This window comes from Anolis sagrei, chromosome 10, assembly GCF_037176765.1.
Source record: "Anolis sagrei isolate rAnoSag1 chromosome 10, rAnoSag1.mat, whole genome shotgun sequence".
Taxonomy (NCBI): Eukaryota; Metazoa; Chordata; class Lepidosauria; order Squamata; family Dactyloidae; genus Anolis; species Anolis sagrei.
Window position 1 is genome coordinate 20,453,017 of NC_090030.1, and position 24,577 is coordinate 20,477,593.

The 24,577-nt window shown below is 46.6% G+C and overlaps 1 protein-coding gene across 1 annotated transcript in view; it reads left to right on the plus strand.

The window, feature by feature from the left end:
* The first annotated feature begins 208 nt into the window (after nucleotides 1–208).
* The window catches only part of DGKK (diacylglycerol kinase kappa), an 83,702-nt gene continuing 59,333 nt past the window's right edge, over nucleotides 209–24,577 (plus strand). Inside the window, exon 1 of the mRNA XM_067471595.1 lies at nucleotides 209–604. Within this exon, the coding sequence (XP_067327696.1) occupies nucleotides 407–604 (198 nt within the window). The 5' untranslated portion in view covers nucleotides 209–406. The remainder of the gene's footprint in view (nucleotides 605–24,577) is intronic.

Consider the following 24,577-nt stretch of genomic DNA (forward strand, 5'->3'; position numbering starts at 1 on the left):
CTGGCCCCCTGCGTCTACACTAGGCCAGCTCTTTCCTCCGCCCCCTCCTCCTCCTTAAGGAATCCCACTCAGGACTAGACCCACGCTGCAAGGAGGAAAGAGGAGGAGGAAGAGGAAGAGCAACACGAGGAATTATTCTCTGCTCTCTTACCAGACTCACATTCAAAGCACACAAATCCTATACATTTCGGAAGCCCCCCCCCCTTCTTCTGTCTCCCTCCTCCTCCTCCTCCTCCTTAGGACACCCACCTGTTTGCAGCTGAGCGCGCATGCGCAGAAAGAGCGCGAGGGAGGGAAGCATTAGAGACCTCTCCAGTCCGGCTCCGCGGCTCTTCCTTGCCGGAGGGCGCCGCAGAGCAGCCCCTTCCCCCCGTATCCGCGCCTCGAGGGAAAGAAGGAAGGAAGGATGGCCGAGCTGTTCCCGGCGCCCCCGCCAGCCATGGACCGCTTGTCCCCGGCTTCCGCGGCAGGAGGCGGAGGCGGGCTGGAGGCGGCGGGAGAGGAGTCCTCGGATAGCGAGGCAGAGCAGGAGGGCGGCGGAGGGGGCGCCTCCTCCCACAAGCTCATCCGCAAGGTCTCCACCTCCGGGCAGATGCGCACCAAGGTAAGGGACCCGCAGGTGGAGGGAACCCCCAAGGCCATGAGCCAAAGCCCTCCCGACAGACGGCCATCCAGTCCTTAAGGGTCACCATCCAGTCCATCTTGAATGGTCTTCAAAGGACCCCAAGGGCCATCCAGCCCAGTCCTCTCTTGCCCTAAGATCTAGCCAAAGCCCTCCCAACAGATGGCCATCCACTCCTTAAGGACCACTATCCAATCCATCTTGAATGGTCATTCAAAGGACCCCAAGGGCCATCTTGAGATGTCATTCAAGGGATCCCAAGGGTAATCCAGTCCATCCAGTCCTTAAAGACTACCATCTCTAGTCATATAGTTAGAAAGGACCCCCAGGGCCATCCAGTTTAACCAAAACTCTCCCAACAGATGGCCATCCAGACCCTGTTTGAGGACCACCATCCAATCCATCTTGAAAGGTCATTCAAGGGATCCCAGGGGCCATCCAGTCCATCCAGTCCTTAAAGACTACCATCTCTAGTCATATAGCTACAAAGGACCTCCAGGGCCATCCAGTCTAACCAAAGCCCTCCCAACAGATGGCCATCCAGACCCTGTTTGAGGGCCACCATCCAGTCCGTCTTGAAATGTCATTCAAGGGATCCCAAGGGCCATCCAGTCCATCCAGTCCTTAAAGACTACCATTTCTAGTCATATAGCTAGAAAGGACCTCCAGGACCATCCAGTCTAACCAAAGCCCTCCCAACAGATGGCCATCCAGACCCTGTTTGAGGACCACCATCCAATCCATCTTGAATGGTCATTCAAGGGACCCCAAGGGCCATCCAGTCCAGTCCTCTCCTACCATGAGATCTAGCCAAAGCCCTCCCAACAGATTGCCATCCAGTCCTTAAGGATCAGCATCAAGTCCATCACCTTCCAGTCCATCTTGAAAGGTCATTGAAGGGATCCCAGGGGCCATCCAGTCCTTAAAGACTACCATCTCTAGTCGTATAGCTAGAAAGGACCCCCAGGGCCATCCAGTCTAACCAAAGCCCTCCCAACAGATGGCCACCCAGACCCTGTTTGAGGACCACCATCTAGTCCATCTTGAATGGTCATTCAAGGGACCCCAAGGGCCATCCAGTCCAGTCCTCTCCTACCATGAGATCTAGCCAAAGCCGTCCCAGCAAATTGCCATCCAGTCCTTAAGGATCACCATCCAGGTCATTCAAGGACTGGATGGACTGGATGACCCTTGGGATCCCTTGAATGACCTTTCAAGATGGACTGGATGGTGATCCTTAAGAACTGGATGGCAATCTGTTGGGAGGGCTTTGGCTAGAAAGGTCATTTAAGGGATCCCAAGGGTCATCCAGTCCATACAGTCCTTAAAGACTACAATCTCTAGTCATATAGCTAGAAAGGACCTCCAGGGCCATCCAGTCTAACCAAAGTCCTCCCAACAGATGGCCATCCAGACCCCATTTGAGGACCACCATCTAGTCCATCTTGAATGGTCATTCAAGGAACCCCAAGGGCCATCCAGCCCAGTCCTCTCCTACTATGAGATCTAGCCAAAGCTCTCCCAACAGATTGCCATCCAGTCCTTAAGGATCACCATCCAGTCCATCTTGAAAGGTCATTCCACCACCCCCTCCTGCCATGGAAGGAGATCCCACACAAGCCCTTCCAACAGATGGCCATACAGTCCTTAAAGACTACCATCTCTAGTCATATAGCTAGAAAGGACCCCCAGGGCCATCTAGTCTAACCAACAGATGGCCATCCAGTCCCTGTTTGAGGACCACCATCAAGTCTATCTACTAGATGGAACCCAAGGGCCATCCAGTCTAACCCCGTCCTGCCAGGAATAGAGATCTAGCCAAAGTCCTCCCAACACATGGCCATCCAGTCCTTAAGGATCACCATTTAGTCCATCTTGAATGGTCATTCAAGAGAACCCAAGGACCATCCAGTCCAACCCCCTTCTGCCATGGAGCCAAGGCCATCCAGCCCCTGTTTAAGGACCACCATCTAGTCTACCTTGAATAGTTATTCAAGGGACCCCCAGGGCCGTGCAGTCCAGCCCCCTTTTGCCATGGAGGGAGATATCACCCAAGTTTTCTCAACAGATGACCATCCAGTCCTTAAGAACTACCATCACTAGTCCATCTTGAAAGTTCATAGAGCCAGAAGGGGCCCACAGGGCCATCCAGTCTAACCAAAGACCTCCCAACAAACGGCCATCCAGCCCCTGTTTAAGGACCACCATCTAGTCCCATTTTGAATAGTCATTCAAGGGACCCCAAGGGCCATCCATTCCAGCCCTCTTCTGCCATGGAGAGGGATATCACCCAAGCTCCCTCAACAGATGGCCATCCAGTCCATAAGGATCACCATCTAGTCCATCTTGAATAGTCATTCAAGGGACCCCAGTCCATATGGACTAGTACCATCACTATTTATTTATTTATTTATTTACGGTGTATATATGCTGCCCTTCTCACCCCGAAAGGGACTCAAAGTGGCTTACAAGGTATATATTACATACAATATATTATATTATTAGCATAGTACAATATCAGCATTAAACATTTCTATATTGCACCATACCACTATATTGAAAAATTATTAGTAATATTACATATAATATAAATATATAATTATAATATCATACTATTATTAGTAGTAGTAGTATTATATCGTATTACATTGCACTAGTCCATCTTGAAAGATCATAGAACCCGAAGGAGCTCTCAGGGCCATCCAGTGCAGCCCTCTCTAACCAAAGCCCTCCCAACAGATGGCCATCCATCCATTGTTTAAGGACTGCCAGCTATTCCATCTTAAATGGTTATTCAAGGGACTCCAAGGACCATCCTGACCATCCCTTTCTTGCCATGAGATCTAGCCAAAGCCCTCCCAACAGACGGACATCCAGTCCCTGTTTAAGGATCACCATCTAGTCCAGCATTTCTCAACCTGGGGATCGGGACCCCTGTGGAGGTTGCAAGGGGGTGTCAGAGGAGTCACCAAAGACCATAAAAAACAAAATATTTTCTATTGATTATGGGGGTTCTGTGTAGGAAGTTTAGCCCAATTCTATCATTGGTGGGGTTCAGAATGCTCTTTGATTGTAGGTGAACTATACATCCCAGCAACTACAACTCCCAAATGACAAGATCAACCCCCCAACCTTACCAGTATTCAAATTTTGACGTATCGGGCATTTGTGCCAAATTTGGACCAGCGACTGAAAATACTTCTTGCATCTCAGATATTTACGATTCATAACAGTAGCAATGAAAATAATTTTATGGTTTGGTGTCACCACAACATGAGGAACTGCATCAAGGGGTTGTGGCAATAGGAAGGTTGAGAACCACTGATCTAATCTATCTTAAATACATTTTGAATGGTCATTCAAGGGACCCCAAAGTCCATCCAGTGCAACCCCCTTATGCCATGGAGAGAGATATCACTCAAGTCCTCTCAACAGATCTTGCCCATCTTAAAAGTTCATAGAGCCAGAAGGGACCCCAAGGGCCATCCAGTCCAGCCCCTTCCTGCCATGAATGGACATCTAGCCAAAGCTCTCCCAAAGGATGGCCATCCACCCCCTGTTTAAGGACTGTAAGCTATAGTATCTTGAATGGTCATTCAAGGGACTCAAAGGGCCATCCAGTCCAACTCCTCCTGCCATGAATGATCTAGCCAAAGCCCTCCTAATGGATGTCCCTGTTTAAGGGCCACCATCTAGTCCCATCTTAAGAAGGTCAGCTGCTGTCCTCACCTTTTTGTTTTGTTTTTTTACTTGTGTTCTATTTTGAAATGGTCATATGACTGATCAAATAAATAAATATTATTATTATAATCCCATCTTAAATAGTCATTCAAGGGACCCCAAGGGCCATCCATTCCAGCCCTCTTCTGCCATGGAGAGGGATATCACCCAAGCTCCTTCAACAGATGGCCATCCAATCCATAAGGACCACCATCTAGTTCGTCTTGACAAGCCATAGAAGGGACCCCAAGGGCCATCCAGTCCAGCCCTCCCCTGCCACGAAATCTAGCCAAACTCTCCGAACAGATGGCCATCTGATGCATGAAGACCACCATCTAGTCCATCTTGAAAGTGCATACAGCTAGAAGAAACCCCACGGGCCAATCAGTCCAGCTCCCTCCTGCCATAAATGGAGATCTGACCAAAGCTCTTCCAATAGATGTCCATCCAGCCCCTGTTTAAGGACCACCATCTAGCCCATTTTGAATGTTCATAGAAGGGACCCCCAAAGCCATCCAGTCCCATCTGCTATTGAGGGAGATATCACCCAAGCTCTCCCAATGAATGGCCATCCAGTCGTTAAGGATCACCATCTAGTCCATCTTGAAAGTTCATAGAGCCAGAAGGGACCCCATCGAACCCTCTTCCTCCACCTGTGAATTGGTCAATGGAGAGTGGGGCTTTAAAGGCACAGGAAAAGGTTGATGCAAGAAAGCGGAGATGCTTCCTCCTTGCAGGTCCGTGTTGCAGAGCATGGTGTGGAGTATTTCAAACCACAGGGTTTATGTGTTTTGGGGAGAGATTGGTCTTGGCTCAGAGAAGAAGCCAGAGCGGTTTGTGGAGGAAGAATGGAGGGAGAGGGAAGAAGAGCCGCAGCAGAGGGAGGGGAGAGGGTTGATTGTTTCTGGGAGACAATAGAAAGGAAAATCAATCAAATAAAAAATGGCTGAAGAGCATTTTGTGCGACCCTTCCCTGGCTGAGGACAGTGGGGGCTGTTGATGAAGAGTCGGTAGTGAGTGTACAAGCATCGGGAGCTCTGCTTGCCGGACTGGCGCCAACACCACAAGCTCAGTACTGTTCGTTGGCACGAATGTCACTCCTCTAGAATGCCTGGTGCCCTTGTTGTGCCCCCTAAGAACCAGTGGGCTCTGAAGAGGATGACAACAAGGTGGCCGTGAAAGAGCCAGCCAAGGGGACGTGCCGGGGATGGGGATGCTTCTCTCTTCTCTCCGTTTCCTTGCAAAGCTTCCAGGCTGCTTGGCACCTGGGCAAAGCCAATGAGTCGCCTGGCAAACCAGCTCCCGCTTGACAGGATTAATGGTGGCCTCTCTTCAGCTCCCCGTAGGATACAGTGGGGCCACTGTGTGCCAAAAATCCTGGCGCAGGATTGAGGACAACAACAAGTCTCCAAAGGATGTTTGTCACCCAGTTCCCTCTTCTCCTTTTCCCTTGGGAATTGTAGTTCCGAGATCCCGGGCAGAGATGTCCAAGGAGCTCATCAAAGTGCCAATCCTAGGATGGAGCTGCGATGACTAAAGCTGAGATATCTGTGCAAGGCAACACATCTATTCCATGCAGGTCCTGTTGCCTGCTTGACGCTTCATCACACTAGAGAATGAATCCACTTTAAACCAAGTTTCTGCTTCCTGCAGAATTCTGGGGTTTGTAGTTTAGTGAGGCTGCTAAAGGTTCCTCTCTAAACTACAAACCCCAGAATTCTGCAGGAGGCAGCAACCGGATTTAAAGTGGATTCATTCTCTAGTGTGATGAGGCCCCCAGGGACGGTAAGGGAAAAGAGCTATTTTGATTTTGAATACATCTGTATTGCACAGTTATCGTGGTTTGGTTCCTTTTCAACCTTCACTGCTCCATCCTATGCAGCCATGGGATTTGTAGTTTGGGTCAGTGCTCCAAGTGCTGGATCAAAGCACTCAAACCAATCCCCTTGTATTTCAGTTCCCCATGGGATTTGTAGTTTGGGTCAGTGCTCCAAGTGCTGGATCAAAGCACTCAAACCGATCCCCTTGTATTTCAGTTCCCCATGGGATTTGTAGTTTGGGTCAGTGCTCCAAGTGCTGGATCAAAGCACTCAAACCGATCTCCTTGTATTTCAGTTCCCCATCCTTCCTCTCAAGGGCCCGTTAGAGCAGGAGTTCACAAGAGGCACAGGAACTACAGATCCCAGGATGGGAGTGAAAGTGGGACTGGTCTGCTTTAACTCTGTAGTGCAAACACACTCAAAATCCACCAGTCCCCTTCTGCCAAAGGAAAATCCCATTCCACTTGTGTGTTGAGTTGTGGCTGGTGAGGGAGGCTGCCTCACCCAAGAAGGCCTTCTTCAGTCCTGGAACCTTCAGTGGCTCTTTGTTCTCACTCCGCCACATCTTCTTTTTGTGGTTTTGTGGGATAAATGCACAGAATGTTTGCTACTCCGCTCATTCATTCACTTGATAAGAAGTCGACCTTCTAGCATTCTGGCCTAAGATTGCAGATCTGTGGGAATTGTTATAAGTGACTCATCCCAATAACCCTGAACAGAATGAGTGTGGCATGCATTAGGGCTGCTTGTGCCACAAGCCCAGCTTTGACATCCTTTCCCCTAAAGTGTCCAATTTGGTTGCATAACCCACTGAACTGGAAAACCCTCTGAATGATTGACCCTATGAATGACTTTATAAGCAATAGACCTTATGAATGTTAGACCCTATGAGTGACCCTATAAATAATAGATTCTATGAATTATAGACCCTATGAATGACCCTATAAGCATTAGACCCTATGAATGATGGACCCTATAAATGACTCTATAAACAATAGATCCTATGAATGATAGATGCTATGAATGACCCTATAAGTAATAGACCTTATGAATGATAGACCCTATAAATGACTCTATAAACAATAGACCCTATGAATGATAGATGCTATGAATGACCCTATAAGTAATAGACCCTATGAATAATAGACCCTATGAATGACCTTATAGATAATAGACCCTATAAGTAATAGACTCTATGAATGATAGACCCTATGAGTGACCCTATAAGCAATGGACCTTATGAATGATAGACCCTATGAATGACACTATAAGTAATGGACCCTTTGAATGATAGATGCTATGAATGACCCTATAAGTAATAGACGCTATGAATGATAGACCCTATGAATGACCCTATAAATAATAGACCCTAAGAATGATGGATAATACTATGAATGACCCTATAAGCAATGGAGCCTATGATAGACCCTATGGATGACCCTATAAGTAATAGACTCTGTGAATGACCTTTTAAGCAATAGACCCAATAAATGATAGATGCTATGAATAGCCCTATAAGTCAGGCATCCTCAAACTGTGGCTCTCCAGCTGTTTGGGCCTCCAACTCCCATAAGCCTTAATGAGCTTGTTCAATTGTCAGGAATTCTGGGAGTTGAAGTCCCAACCAGCTGGAGGGCCGCAGTTTGAGGCCCTCCAGCTGCTATAAGTAATAGACCCTATGAATGATAGACCTTATGAATGACCCTATATTTAATAGGCCCTATGAATGATAGACCCTATGAGTGACCCTATCAGTAATAGACCCTATGAATGATAGACCCTATGAGTGACCCTATAAGTAATAGACCCTATGAATGATAGACCCTATGAGTGACCCTATAAGTAACAGACCCTATGAATGATAGACCCTATGAGTGACCCTATAAGTAATAGACCCTATGAATGATAGACCCTATGAGTGACCCTATAAGTAATAGACCCTATGAATGATAGACCCTATGAGTGACCCTATAAGTAATAGACACTATGAATGATAGACCCTATGAGTGACCCTATAAGTAATAGACCCTATGAATGATAGACCCTATGAAGGATCCTATAATAGACCCTATGAATTACCCTATAAGCAATAGACCCTATGAATTACCCTATAAGCAATAGACCCTATGAATTACCCTATAAGTAATTAAGTAATGACTTTGCCTCGACCCACCAGGATTTCTCAAATCCAGAGCTTTACTATAAGGTTACCTATATCTGTAACCCATTCTCTCATAGTGAGAGCCATATATTTTATCTATCCATCATGCAAACATATATATTTCCTTTCACTTGGTCTAGATCTACAGCTTCATTGAGTTTCCAGGAAAGAAAGGAACTATTGTAGTCAATGGGCACAAAGATGATGCCAATCCCTGGCACTTGGAGAGGAAAAAAGTGCCAATTTCCCATGTCACGTCATTTAAGAAGTCATGCCCTTCATGCCACCCCTATATTTAGAGATTGTAATACCATATCCTCTTCTTGAAGCTGAAAGTAGCCAGGTCCCTCAGATGTCCCTCATAAGACTTAAAGCTGCTAATAACCAACGGCAAAGATCCTTTTCTTGCATCTCTAGAGTTTTCTAATGAGTGATACAGAATATCTTGCTCTTCTTTCCAAGGAAGGATGTCAGGTCTAATAAAAGGCCCCGATGGTTCTGCAGCATTGGCTTTGCTTTTCCTTTTGGCCAGACTTTCGGAGACTTGTTGGCAACTGTTCAGTTGTGGGCACCACTTTGCTGGCAAAGCTTTGAGAGGCAGCGCTTTGAACATTACCCCAATCCATCTCAGCTTGAATTCAATGAATTGCATAGAGCTGGCAATGAGCGGTTGCGGCAACATCCTTAGCCAACTTGAGACCTATATTTTTCTGCCAGAAGCTAATAGGCAATACATTGTGTCCACTCTCCCAAGCTTGCGGATCGGATTAGCAATGCAACACCTTTCCTTAGTAGGAGAACAATGTCCATTGCATCTAATGTGTGTGATGGGGAGGGAGGCACTCCCTCTTTATATGGTCATAATTCTATGTATTGTATTATTCTAAGCCGGAAATTGTTCCCAAATGCCTTTCCCTGAGGCGTTTCTCAACCTGGGCGTCGGGATCCCTGGGGGGGGGGGGGGGGTGTCTGTCATGAGGGAGTATCAGAGGGGTCGCCAAAGACCATCAGAAAATGCAATGTTTTCTGTTGGTCCTGCGAATTCTATGTGGGAAGTTTGGCCCAATTCTATCATTGATGGGGTTCAGAATTCTCTTTGGTTGTAGGTGAACTCTAAATCCCAGCAACTACAACTCTTCAATGCCAAGGTCTATTTTCCCCAAACTCCACCAGTGTTCACATTTGGGTATATTGAGTATTCATGCCAAGTAAGGTCCAGATCCATCATTGTTTGAGTCCACAGTGCTCTCTGGATGTAGGTGAACTACAACTCCCAAACTAAAGCTCAATTCCCACCAAACCCTTCCAGTATTTTCTGTTGGTCATGGGAGTTCTGTTTGCCAAGTTTGGTTCAGTTCAGTCATTGGTGGAGTCCAGAATGCTCTTTGATTGTAGATGAACTATAAATCCCAGCAACTACAACTCTTAAATGTCAAGGTCTATTTTCCCTAAACTCCACCAGTGTTCACATTTTGGCATATTGAATATCCATGCCAAGTTTGGTCCAGATTCATCATTGTTTGAGTCCACAATGCTCTCTAGATGTAGGTGAACTACAACTCCCAAACTAAAAGTCAATGCCTACCAAACCCTTTCAATACTTTCAGTCATGGGAGTTCTGTGTGCCAAGTTTGGTTCAATTCAATCGTTGGTGGAGTTTAGAATGCTCTTTGATTGTAGGTGAACTATAAATCCCGGCAACTGAAACTCTAAAATGATAAAATTAATCCTCCCCGCGACCCCACCAGTATTCAAACTTGTGCGTATCAGGTATTTGTGCCAAATTTGATCCAGTGAATGAAAATACATCCTGCATATCAGATATTTACATTGCAGTTCACAACAGCAACAAAATTATAGTTATGAAGTAGCAATGAATATAATGTTATGGTTGGGGGTCACCACAACATGAGGAACTGTATTAAGGGGTCGTGGTCCTAAGAAGGTTGAGAACCACAGTCCTGAGGAGTTCTGACCCCAGGACTCATCTTCATGTCTTCCAGCTTTGTGGAATCTATTATGCATGTCTGTATGTGAGAGAACGAACGGATGCTGTCTCAATTGCATACAGCATTCCAGATGTGACTGCGCCAAAGATTGACAGAAAGACTCCTGGCAGCTGCAGTTTTATTTTTGGTTCCTTTTCTAAGGAAAATACCATGGGATTCATGGCACTCTTTGTAACCCTTTTCAGTGATATTCATTTCACTGTCATCCCTACATTGCTTTCCTTGGTAAGCTGTGACACTCAGAATCCCATCAGCACATGTTACGTTCTTCTCTTTCTGCCTCATTCCACACAGAATTGGAAATTGTGGGATTGCAAGCCCCAGCATCCCCAGACAGCTGTGCTAATGGCGCAGAATGCTAGGAGTTGCTACCCAACAACTGGATGCATGTGTTTTAGGAGTCCCATGAAAGCCACCCAGCTCTGCCGGTGCTATAATTGGCCATATGGCTGAAAAATCTAATCATTTGCCCTCTCTCAGTGAATCATCAGGTGGCTTCCCCCAAAACAAAGTTCTTGCGGTGGTTGGTTCCTTTTTGGCTCAGTTATATGGCTATCTATCTAATCTATCTATCTATCTATCTATCTATCTATCTATCTATCTATCTATCTATCTTCCTATTTTCCTATCTGCCTATCTTCCTATCTGTCTGTTTGTCCATCCATCTATCTTTCTCCCTATCTCTCTCTCTCTCTCTCTCTCTCTCTATCTATCTATCTATCTATCTATCTTCCTATCTGTCCGTCCATCCATCTCCCTCCCCCCCTCTCTCTGTCTATCTATCTATCTATCTATCTATCTATCTATCTATCTATCTATCTTCTTATCTATCTATCTTCCTATCTGCCTATCTTCCTATCTGTCTGTCTGTCCATCCATCCATCTCCTTATCTATCTCCCTATCTATCTTCCTATCTCTCTCTCTCTCTCTCTCCCTATCTCCCTATCTCCCTATCTATCTATCTATCTATCTATCTATCTATCTATCTATCTTCCTATCTATCTTCCTATCTGTCTGTCTTCCTGTGTCTGTCTGTCCATCCCCCCCTCCCTCCCCCCTCTCTATCTATCTATCTATCTATCTATCTATCTATCTGTCATCTTCCTGTCTGTCTGTCCGTCCGTCCATCCATCCATCCATCTATCTTACTATCTTACTATCTATCTGCCTGCCTGCCTGCCTTTCTTTCTTTCTTTCTTTCTTTCTTTCTTTCTTTCTTTCTTTCTTTCTTTCCTATCTTGCAGAGGGTTGGTGCAAAGAAATCAAAATGCACCCTCTTTGACCAGCTTCTGAACACCAACTGCATTGGGTTGTTGTAGGTTTTTCCGGGTTATATGGCCATGTTCTAGAGGCATTTTCTCCTGACGTTTCACCTTCATCTATGGCAAGCATCCTCAGAGGTAGTCACTACCTCTGAGGATGCTTGCCATAGATGCAGGTGAAACGTCAGGAGAAAATGCTTCTAGAACATGGCCATATAGCCCGGAATAACCTACAACAACCCAGTGATTCCGGCCATGAAAGCCTTCAACAATACACCAACTGCATTTTTTCTTCCAGTCCTAATGGGTCTTCCAAAACATAAATAAAGAGATGTTTCCGCAGCCTCTAGTGTGCCTACACATTGCTGCAAATTACAAAAATGCAGAAACGCAGACCCTCTTTGCTAGTCAATAGCCTGGTGAAGGAAAAGGAGTCCTATTTTGCTGAGGGGAAGCAGAAGCATGGAGCTTGTAGGTTTGGGCATGAAGGAACCTTCTTTAGGTGGCTGCATTTGCTCAAATAAGTGAGCAGTGCCTTTTCCTTTTTTGCAAAGATCTTACTGTTATATAAACTGCTTCGGGGGTAGAAGGGAGCATGAAGTGTGGTTAAAGGACTTCAGGACTTGAATGTTCCTCCTCCATCAGCCTCCTTCCCCTTTGAGTGTATGTCTGGGGGTCATCCAGGGAAGGGGGAGAGGGTGATTCCTGCTGCAAGATGAACACCCCAAGCCAGGGCCGGATAGGGGCCCGGGGAGCCCTCTTGGGGCCGAGGGCTTGGCGCGGCACATCTCTCCCTCCTCCACGCATGGCTCTGGATGAGTCACCACTGCAGTCCCTGGCAGCAGACGAAGCAGCAAGGGAGCGATGGAGTGATGCTCTTGCCTGGCAAAGCTCTCCGCTGGGGCTGCCATGGGCTTCGTGGCAGGGCTTGAGTTCTAGAGGTGCCGGGGTCAAGGAGTGCTGGAGATGCAGGAGAGCCATGTGTAGGGAGTGCTAAAGATTCCCCAAAGCCCCATCCAAACAGGAGACAGTTGTTAGAACAGTGGTTCTCAACCTTCCTAATGCCGTGAAGCCTTAATACAGTTCCTCATGTTGTGGTGAGCCCCAACCATAAAATTATTTTTGTTGCTACTTTCCATCTGCAATGTTGCTACTGTCATGAATCTTAATGTAAATATCTGATATGCAGGATGTATTTTCATTCACTGGACCAAATTTGGCACAAATACCCGATACACCCAAAATGGAATACTGGTGGGGTTGGGAAGGGGATTGATTTTGTCATTTGGGAGTTGTAATTGCTGGGATTTATAGTTCATGTACAATCAAAGAGCATTCTAAACTCCATCAATGATGGAATTGAACCAAACATGGCACACAGAACTCCCATGACCAACAGAAAAGACTGGAAGGGTTTGGTGGGCATTGACCTTGAGTTTTGGAGTTCTAGTTCACTTACATCCAGAGAGCACAATGGTATATCTGGACCAAACTTGGCACAAATACTCAATATGCCCAAATGTGAACACTGGTGGAGTGCATGAAAAATTGACCTTGACATTTGGGAGTTGTAGTTGCTGGGATTTATAGTTCACATACAATCAAAGAGCATTCTGAACCCCACCAATGATAGAATTGGGACAAACTTCCCTCACAGAACCCCCATGACCAACAAAAATATTGTGTTTTCTGATGGTCTTTGGTGACCCCTCGGACACCCGCCTCGCAACCCCCACAGGGGTCCCGACCCCCGAGTTGAGAAACGCTGCCTTGAATAGAATAACTTCATTGTCATTGTACACCATACAGTGAAATTAAGACACATTATATATGTAGAATCACAAAAACAAAACACCCATCCTTCCACATTCTAATCACTATTGCACAGCTCCTAATGCCACATTAGTGTGAAACCATAGTCACAGCAATAGGATAAAACTCTCAGCCTATATGTCCTTGTTTTTATTACCCTGTACCGTCTGCCAAAAAGGAATGTCCAGGGTGAGATGGATCCTTAAAATTATTTTGAGCTTTCTTATGGCAACGGGAATACTTTCAAAGAGGGAAGAAGGCAATTCTCTGGGCAGTAGAAAGGGATTCCAGCAATTTGGCCTTTCCCAGGACCATGGAGAGCGACTCTGGGAGCAGAGGGAGAACCCATGGAAGAGGAGGAGGTGGCTGCGACTGCATGAAACCTTCTTGCCTCCTTTCCCGCTTCACCTTTTCTCTTCGCCAGCAGCACAAGGCTAGGCCTTGGCCTCTCAAGGCCAAGAAGAGCCCATTTGGGGTCCTTTCTGGCCTCTTATTCTTTTTTTTTTTTTTCATGTCAGGAGCAACTTGAGAAACTGCAAGTTGCTTCTGATGTGAGAGAATTGGCCCTCTGCAAGGACATTGCCCAAAGAATGCCTGGATGTTTTGATGTTTTACCATCCTTGTGGGAGGCTTTTCTCATGTCCTTGCATGAGGAGCTGGAGCTGACAGAGGGAGCTCATCTGTGTTCTCCCCAGATTCGAAACTGCAAGTTGCTTCTGGTGTGAGAGAATTGGCTGTCTGCAAGGACATTGCCCAAGGAACGCATGGATGTTTTGATGTTTTACCATCCTTGTGGGAGGCTTTTCTCATGTCCTTGCACAGGGAGCTGGAGCTGACAGAGGGAGCTCAACCGTGTTCTCCCCAGATTCAAAACTGCAAGTTGCTTCTAGTGTGAGAGAATTGGCCATCTGCAAGGACGTTTCCCAAGGAATGCCTGGATGTTTTGATGTTTTACCATCCTTGTGGGAGGCTTTTCTCATGTCCCTGCATGGGAAGCTGGAGCTGACAGAGGGAGTCCTGCCAGCACAAAGGCTTAACCCATTGCGCCACCAGAGGCTCCTAAGTTGGCATACATATCAAAATTTATGTATGCATACATATCAAATACAGCAGTTAAGGAAGGCCTGGCAACTTATGGCCAGAAAAAAAGTCCAGAGGGGAGTTCTAGAGATTACAAGGGGCAACATAGCATCCTTGGGATGCTGTCTTTTATCCACCCATCCATCACATTATGTAACAGAATTTGAAAAATGTCCTGTTCCTGTTTTGAAAGTGTTATTTCGTGTTTATTTGTGTGCTCCTGACTTTGAAAGTAGTTGTGTTACTCCAGGAACTTCATTCTTGTGGCTGCCAAAAACTAGGTTGAATCGGTTGAGACTCTAATGAGATATTCATTGAAAAACTAGAGCAAAGGGTGCTGTGGGATGTCCCTCACGCAAAAACAAAAGTGTTTGCAATTTAATAAACGTGCCCCATGTTTTCATAATGGACTCAATCAGGAAATAATGACATTTATAACCCAGGAACAAAAATCGTGTTACTTTTTTTTCTATTCTAGGAGTGACTTGAGAAACTACAAGCCGCTTCTAGTATGAGAGAATTGGCTGTCTGCAAGGGCATTGCCTAGGAGTCACCCAGATGTTTTGATGTTTTTACCATCCTTGTGGGAGGTTTCTCTCATGTCACTGCACGGGAAGCTGGAGCTGACAGAGGGAGCTCAACCCACTCTTATTATTTATTTATTTATTTATTTATTTACAGTATTTATATTCCCAAGGGACGCCTGGGAAGCCGGAGCTGACAGAGGGAGCTCAACCCACTCTTATCTATTTATTGTATTGTCGAAGGCTTTCATGGCCGGAATCACTGGGTTGTTGTAGGTTTTTCAGGGCTATATGGCCATGTTCTGGAGGCATTTTCTCCTGACGTTTTGCCTGCATCTATGGCAAGCATCCTCAAAGGTAGTGAGGTCTGTTGGAAGTAGGAAAATGGGTTTATATATCTGTGGAATGACCAGGGTGGGACAAAGGACTTTTGTCTATTTATTATTTATTTACAGTATTTATATTCCCAAGGGACACCTGGGAAGCTGGAGCTGACAGAGGGAGCTCAACCCACTCTTATTTGGTATTTATTTATTTACAGTATTTATATTCCCAAGGGACGCCTGGGAAGCTGGAGCTGACCGAGGGGGCTCAACCCACTCTTATTTATTATTTATTTATTTACTGTATTTATATTCCCAAGGGATGCCTGGGAAGCTGGAGCTGACAGAGGGAGCACAACCCACTCTTATTTGGTATTTATTTACAGTATTTATATTCCCAAGGGATGCCTGGGAAGCTGGAGCTGACAGAGGGAGCTCAACCCACTCTCATTTGTTATTTATTTATTTACAGTATTTGTATTCCCAAGGGACGCCTGGGAAGCTGGAGCTGACCAAGGGAGCTCAACCCACTCTTATTTATTATTTATGTATTTACAGTATTTATGTTCCCAAGGGATGCCTGGGAAGCTGGAGCTGACAGAGGGAGCTCAACCCACTCTTATTTACTATTTACAGTATTTATATTCCACCCTTCTCACCCCGCAGGGGACTCAGGGTGGATTGCAATGTACATATACATGGCAAACATTCAATGCCATAGACACACAACATATATAGACAGACACACAGAAGCTATTTAACACTCTCCCTGGATTCAAACCTCTGACCTGTCGGTCTTCAGTCCTACTGACACAAGGGTTTAACGCATTGCCCCACTGGGGACTCCTTAATGTTACATAGTATTATAGATCATAGAATCATAGAGTTGGAAGAGACCACATAGGCCATCTATTGCAACCCCCTTCTGCCAGGCAGGAAAGGCACAATCAAAGCACCCCTGACAGATGGTCATCCAGCCTCTGTTTAAAGGCCTCCAAGGAGGACAACGCAAGTGCAAAGCAGAGCAAAGATGGGGTTGACTTTGCTTGTCTCCTTATGCGGTTGCCAAGGGAATGCAAAGTAGGCTCAGAACAGACTCTCAGAGCACATGCCTGGTAGTGAGTGCCCACTTCCGTCCTTTAATGAATCTGAGCCTCTGAGGAAGATTTTGCAAAGGAAAGTGGTGACCCAATTAGCGGTGCCCCAAATTAGGGAGGCAGAGGGAGGAGGATGGCGGCAGAGAGAGACAGCATCTCATTCTGGGCTCATTTTGCAACTCTCCCTCCACCAAGGCTTTCCAGGCCAAAGCATTCAGGGCCAACACTTCGATGCACCTTGGTCCAAGGTGACTTTGCTTGGCTCCTTGTGCTGTGACCCACAGCCCTGCCCTCCAGCCCTCCGCATTGTGAAGCTGTTGTTGCAAAGGGCATCTCTATTTTGGGAAGACTAAGGCAGAAGAGGAGACTGCTGGCTCTACATGGGCACAGGTGCCTGCCGTATTCACAAAGCCGTATCAGGATCAGGCTGGTTTTATAGGAGCTGTCCAAGGTGCTAGACCTGTTTGTTAGGGAAATTCCCCCAAATAGTAAAGTATTTAAAACAGGTATGGGCAAACCCAGGCCCGAGGTTGGATGTGGCCCCTTGGGTTCTTTTCTCAGGCCCTCTTCTCTCTCACCATCCTACTCTTCCTTCCTCCTCTCTTTCCTTCTTCCTTCCCTCCCTTCCTTTCTTGCCTCTTTCTCCTTCCCTCCCTGCCTCCCTTCCTTCCTTGCCTCTTTCTCCCCCCTTCCCTCCCTCCCTTCCTTCCTTGCCTCTTTCTCCCTCCTTCCCTCCATTCCTTTCTTTCTTGCCTCTTTATCCCTCTTTCCCTCCCTCCCTCCCTTCCTTGCCTCTTTCTCCCTCCTTCCCTCCCTCCCTCCCTCCCTCCCTTCCTTCCTTCCTTGCCTCTTTCTCCCTCCTTCCATCCCTTCCTTTCTTCCTTGCCTCTTTCTCCTTCCCTCCCTCCCTTCCTACCTTGCCTTTCTCTCTCCTTCCCTCCCTTCCTTTCTTGCCTCTTTCTCCCTCCTTCCCTTCCTTCCTTGCCTCTTTCTCCCTCTTTCCCTCTCTTCCTTCCTTTCTTGCCTCCTTCTCCCTCCCTTCCCTCCCTTCCCCCCTTCCATCCTTCCTGCCTTCTCTCTTTCCTCCTCTCTCTTTCTCCTTCCTTCCTTCCTTCCTTCCTTCCTTCCATTTGTCTTTCCTCCCTCCCTCCATTCCCTTCTACCTATCCTTCTCTTCCTCCCTCCCTCCCTTCTTCCCTTCTCTTTTTCTTTCCTCTGGGTAATGTTTAGCTGGGAGAAGTGAAGGTAGAGAGGGAACGTTCCGAGAAAAATTCAAAGTGCTGGTTTTGACCTATAAAACCCTATACAGTTCCGGCCCAGCATACCTCTCTGAACATATCTCCTTCTACGTCCCACCTCGGAGTTTAAGATCTTCTGGGGAGGCCCTGCTCACTGTCTCCAATGTGCTTGGCGGGGATGAGGGTCAGGGCCTTCTCAGTGATGGCCCCCTGCCTGTGGAATGCATTCCCTGGGAAAAATTAGACCCTCTTCATCCCTCCTCTCCTTTAGAAAGAAGCTTAAAACGTGGATGTGGGACCAGGCCTTCGGGTAACTAGGCAGACAATGACAATGACAATGTTGACAATGGCTTGGAAAAAGACTGTGGATAAGTTTGATGGAGTATCCAATCACAGAATTCTGCTAGATAATGTCCACCAGATTAGGTGGACATTATCTAGCAGAATTCTGTGATTGGATACTCCATCAAACTTATCCACAGTCTTTTTCCAAGCCATTGTCAACATTGTCATTGTCATTGTCTGCCTAGTTACCTGAAGGCCTGGTCCCACATCCACGTTTTAAGCTTCTTTCTAAAGGATTTCCTGAGAGTAAGAGCTGATGGACAGCGGTGTAGGCTGTCTGGGAGTGTTGTGGAGTCTCGTTCTCTGGAGGATTTTCCACAGGCTGTCTATCGGGAGTGCTTTGATTGCGTCTTCTTGTATGACAGAGGGTTGGACTGGATGACCCTTGGGGATCCCTTCCAGCTTTAGTATTCTATATCAGGAGTAGTAAATATGAGGTCTAACGGATGCACTTTTTTCTCTCCTACCACCATTCATCTCACAGCAAGTGAAAGCACTCTAGTGTGGCTGTAAGGAATTCTTGAGCTTGAGGAAGCGAGAGGCAGAGTTCAATCTTAAGAATTTCAACAAGGTTTATTAAGACATGAGAACTATATTTCTTGATAGAAGAGGACTGGGTGTAAGTTTTGTCTCTAACTCCGTGATTTCTAAGTTCAAACCAAAGGAAACATCTCGAAAGACTACATTTTCCCATTCACACAACAACTTCAGAGAAATTCAGAAAGAAAAGGAAGGTGAATGAAAGAAATAAACACACAGTCTTAAAACAAATGAACTTGCATCCTGAAGAAGTTCCATTCTAGTCATCCATTAGGATGGGAGGAGAAAGGACAGAGAGAGAGAGAGAGAAAACAAACAGCAACAACAGGCATTCAGGAATGAGGAGGGAAGAAGGGATTCTCTCAGCCTTGCTTGATTCTATCGCTCTGCTTCTCACTGAGGACTACAGACTTGAGCAGTGTGGGGTTGAATTCTAACACTGTTTGGGGCTACAGAGAGGCTGCCTTCTGCAAAGCCTAGTTTAGGACCCAATGAGGGCTTACTGTACCTTGGGACCTGACTTTCTCAGCTTCAACTATGAGATGTAGGGCTACTGCCCCATGGCAGAGCAGTCTGCTTTGGTTCTAGTTGTGGCACCCTAATCTGAGACAATATTTCTGCCTTGCTGGCATTCGGGCCCATCCTTGACCCAGACGGGCCCTCTCTTACACACATGCAGCATTTTCGGAGGCAGCTCCCTCACCTGCCTGCCTGCCTGCCAGCCCTCCTTCCATCCGTCCTTCCTTTTGTCCTTCCTTCCTTCCTCCTTCCGTCTCTCCATCTCTCTTTCCTTCCTTCCTTCCTTTCCTCCTTCCTTCCTTTCCTTCCTTCCTTCCTTCCTTCCTTCCTTCCTTCCTTCTTTCTTTCTTTCTTTCCTGCCTTTCTTTCTTTCTTTCTTTCTTTCTTTCTTTCCTTCCCTTCCCTTCCCTTCCCTTCCTCCTTCCTTCCCTCTATCTTTCTTTCTTTCTTTCCTTCCTTTCTTCTTTCTTTCTTTCCTTCTTTCCTTCCTTCCTTTGTTTTTTCCTTCCTTCCTTCCTTCCTTCCTTCCTTCCATCCATTCCTCCTTCCTTCCTTCTTTCCTTCCTTCCCCTTTTCCTTTCTTCTTTATTACCTTCCTTCCTTTCTTCTTTCCTTCTTTCCTTCTTTCCTTCTTTCCTTCCTTCCTTCCTTCCTTCCTTCCTTCCTTCCTTCCTTCCTTCCTTCCTTCCTTCCTTCGTTCTCCATTTCTTCCTCCCTCCCTCCCTCCCTTCCTTCCTTCCTTCCTTCCTTCCTTCCTTCCTTCCTTCCTTCCTTCCTCCCCTCCCTCTTTTCCCCATCTCTCCTTCCTTCCTTCCTTCCTTCCTTCCTTCCTTCCTTCCTTCCTTTCCTCCTTCCATCCATCCTTCCTTTCTTTTTTCCTCCTTTTCTTCCTTCCTTCCTTCCTTCCTTCCTTCCTTCCTTCCTTCTCCTGCAGCTCTGCCCTCCCTTGAGCCCGTTGTGCTTAGCCAGCAATGGAGGGCCTCCTCCTCCTCCGCGTCATGGGCTTTATTGTGCTTCTGGAAAGGGATGTGGGAAGCGGTTCATTATGCAGATGGAAGGAGTGCGCCAGGCGGGCGATAAATATGGCTTATGAGGCACTTGGCGGCTGTGTGACGGGTGCAAATGCGCAACCGCCCACCGCCTGTTCCCTGGCCTGCCTTTCTCTTCTTGCTTCCTTCAGGAATCAGTTCTTTATGTTGGCCCCCAATGATGCGGAGGGCCATGGACGCCACATCGGTCCCCTCCGACTCATGGCAATTTCAGAGCAAAGGAGGGGCGGGATGTGGCAGCCCCTTAAGACTGTCCGGTTTTTACTTTAGCATGAGCTTCCATGGATATGAAGCTATGACGCCCTCCATGTCGAACCAAGAGGGGCTAGGGGCAGCTAATGGGTTAGGGGACTTGCTCCAGATTTGTCTCCCTCCCTCATGCATTCTTCTCTGCATCTTCTATTTCCCCTTTGCTGTTAGGAATTGTGTGAGTTGAAGTCCAAAACACCTGGAGGGCCAAAGTTTGCCCATGCCTGGGTTAAATCCTTGTGTCGGCAGGACTGCTAACCAAAAGGTTAGCAATCCGGGGAGTGCAGAGAGCTCCCATCTGTCAGCTCCAGCTTCCTATGTGGAGACATGAGAGAAGCCTCCCACAGGATGGTAACACATCTGGGCATCCCCTGGGCAACATTCTTGCAGACGGCCAACTCTCTCACACCAGAAGCGACTTGGAGTTTCTCAAGTTGCTACTGACATTAAAAAAAATGTCTGTAGAATCATAGAGTTGGAAGGGACCTCCAATGGCCATCCAGCCCAACCCCTTTTATCTATGAAGGAAGTCACAGTCTGAGCACTCCTGGCAGATGGCCATCCAGCCTCTGCTTGTAAACCTCCAGAGAAGAAGACCCCACTGGACTCTGCATTCCACTGCTGAAGAGCTCTTACTGCCAGGAAGTTCTTCCTAAAGCTTTGATGGAATCTCTTTTTTCTCGCAGTTGGAATATCAATGCAAGTGCTTCATCAGCCTCCCAAGAATGCTCTATCCTCTCCTTCTGGATGGAGGCGTGGAGGCTGTTTTTGGCAGCTTCTCAGTGCCTCCCCCCACCACCCGTTCTCTCTGGCAGGGTCCGTGGGGACGCTGTGCCCACCGGATGCCAGTCACGGAGCAGCAGCAGCGTATTTTGTGCCTTGTGATGAAGGGGAAAGCGACAGGTTGGGTGGGAGGGAGCCAGGAGCCGTGCCATTTGGAAAAGAGAGGCTCCATCTTGCGCTTTACTCATTCTGGGCTGTGGGTTGTTGCCGGAGCTCCATTGGAGGAGGACTTCTTGTTTTCCCAGCAGATGTGATGATTCATAAGGGCCTAGGGATGACACACGGATGCCAGGAGAGTAGTGACAGGTGGCTCTTCTGGTGCCCTCCAGGCCTGGCTGTGAGGGCATCTCTCCTTCGCGGCCCAGAAGAGCTGCATTTGCCCACTTTACCCAAATCTGATGTTGCCATTTGAGACTTCAGTGCCCCTCATGAGTTTGGAATGTGTCTGCCGAGACTGGCGTTTGGTGCATTTGGATGTCACTCTGAAACTGGCATTCCTGGCTCTGGCAGAGCATTGTAGAGATGCCGATGACTTGGCCTGGCAATCATGGGCCAACAAGTTAGATGTTTTGTGGATCAAGAAGGGCTGAGTTTCAGGATGTTTTCCCTAAAGGTCTTATTCTCTATGTCAGTGTTTCTCAATCTTCCTCATGCCGCAACCGCTTAATACAGTTCCTCATGTTGGGGTGACGCCCAACGATAACATTATCATCCTTGCTACTTCATAACTGTAATTTTGCTACTGTTATGAATCACAATGTAAATATCTGATATGCAGGATGTATTTTCACTCACTGGACCACATTTGGCACAAATGCCCGATATGCCCAATTTTGAATACTGGTGGGGTTAGCAGGGAGTTGATTTTTTTCATTTGGAAGTTGTAGTTGCTGGGATTTATAGTTCACCTACATTCAAATAACATTTTGAACTCCACCAATGATGGAATTGAAGCAAACTTGGCACACAGAACTCCCATGACCAGCAGAAAATACTGGAAGGGTTTGGTGAGAATTGCCCTTGTGTTTTGGAGTTGTAGTTCACCTATATCCAGGGAGCACTGTGGATTCAAACAATCATCGATCCGGACTGAACCTGGCATGAATACTCAATATGACCAAATGTGAACACTGGTGGAGTTTGAGGAAAATAGACTTTGTCATTTGAGAGTTGTAGTTGCTGGGATTTATAGTTCACCTACAATCAAAGAGCATTCTGAGTCCCATCAGTGATAGAATTGGGTCAAACCTCCCACATAGAAACCCCATGCCTTGAAGGGACTCATTTGTGTGAACCTCCAGCCTCATGCACTCTCCCTTACCCGCACATGCACCCCACACTGCCATGCATTGAGCACACCTGCTCTCCCCTCTCCACTTGGAGTCTCCCCTTGGCTGAGAGGCCACCTGATAGGCCAACCAATCACAGTGGAGGAGGACTTCTCATGGGAGGATTTGCTGTCTGTTTCTAAAAATGAAGACAAGGACAGACGGGGAGATCTTCAGCCGTCAGCCAAAGGGGTTCCTAAGACGATCAGAAATATATGTTTTCTGATGGTCTTTTGGCAAGCCCTCTGAAAACCCCTTGTGACCCTCCCAGGGGTCCCGACTCTCAGAGTGAGAAACGCTGCTCTATATTAACCCAAGAAATATCTCAGTACTTTTCTCCAGAGGCTCTTAAGGGAGAACAGAGGAGAACAATGCATGCATAATAGCACACAGGCATCGGCTCAAGAGACATCACACATATCCCATTCCAAATGGGGCCAGACTGCCCAGAGGAGCTCTCAATGTCACCACCGAGGAGCACAGATTTGGAACCAAAATGCGCCTGGTTTTTTCCTCTCCTTCCCTCTCCATAGATTTATTCTATGGCCAAATCCATAATCCCTTTCCCTCCTCCCTGGAAGCAAACAATTTTTGCAGACTTCATGGAGATGAACAGCTTGGGAAGCGGAGGGCTTGGAAGGCGTTTGCAAGAGAGAACCGCCAGCAGTGAATTAATCAGAAAGCTGGCTTGTTGCTCACTGAGCGCATGGGAGTTGGAAGAAGGAAGGGGGAAGGAGATGAAACAAATCCTTTGCTTCTCCCATTAGGACTAGGGAAGGCTCCCCTTGCAAAGCCCCTTGTTCCTATTTATTTATTTATTTACTTACTTATTTATTTATTTACGGCATTTATATGCCGCTTTTCTCACCCTGAAGGGGATTCAGAGCAGCTTACAAGATATATATATATACATGCAATATATTATACTAGCTGTCCCCTGCCACGCATTGCTGTGGCCCATATAGGGGTTCTGTGTGGGAGGTGTAGCTTAATTATATCGTTGGTGGGGTTCAGAATCCTCTGTGATTGTGGGTGAACTATAAATCCCAGCAACTACAACTTCCAAATGTCAAGATTCTATTTTCCCCAAACTCCACCAGTATTCACATTTGGGCATATTGAGTATTCGTGTAGAGTTTTGTCCAGATCCATCATTGTTTGAGTCCACAGTACTCTACCTGGATGTAAGTGAACTACAACTCCAACACCATAGGACACTGCCCACCAAACCCTCCCAGTATTTTCTATTGGTCATGGGAGAACTGTGTGCCAAGTTTGGTTCAATTCCATCGTTGGTGGGGTTCAGAATGCTCTTTGATTGTATATGAACTATAAATCCCAGCAACTACAACTCCCAAATGTCAAAATGCTATTTTCCCCCAAACTCCACCAGTGTTCCCATTTGGGCATATTGAGTATTTGTGTGGAGTTTGGTCCAGATCCATCATTGTTTGAGTCCACAGTGATCTCTGGATGTAGGTGAACTACAGCTCCAAAACCAAAGGACACTGCCCACCAAAGCCTTCCAGTCTTTTCTGTTGGTCATGGAAGAACTGTGTGCCAAGTTTGGTTCAATTCCATCGTTGGTGGAGTTCAGAATGCTCTTTGAATGTAGGTGAACAAAAAATCCCAGCAACTATAACTCCCAAATGACAAAATCATAATTTTTTGAGTGATGGTCACTCCTTGTGTTGTGAGACGTTTTGTTGCCAAATTTGGTGTGATTTCGTTCATTGGTTCTTTTGTTTTTAAGGAACTCATTATGCACAGAACATTTATATATATATATATATATATATATATATATATATATATATATATATATAATTAGCATAGTACAATATCAGTATTGTTGTTGTTTATTCGTTCAGTTGCTTCCGACTCTTCATGACCTCCTGGACCAGCCCATGCCAGAGCTCCCTGTTGACCGTCACCACCCCCAGCTCCTTCAGAGTCAATCCAGTCACTTCAAGGATACCATCCATCCATCTTGCACTTGGTCGGCCCCTCTTCCTTTTTCTTTCCATTTTCCCAAGCATCATTGTCTTCTCTAAGCTTTCCTGTCTTCTCATGATGTGGCCAAAGTACTTACTAT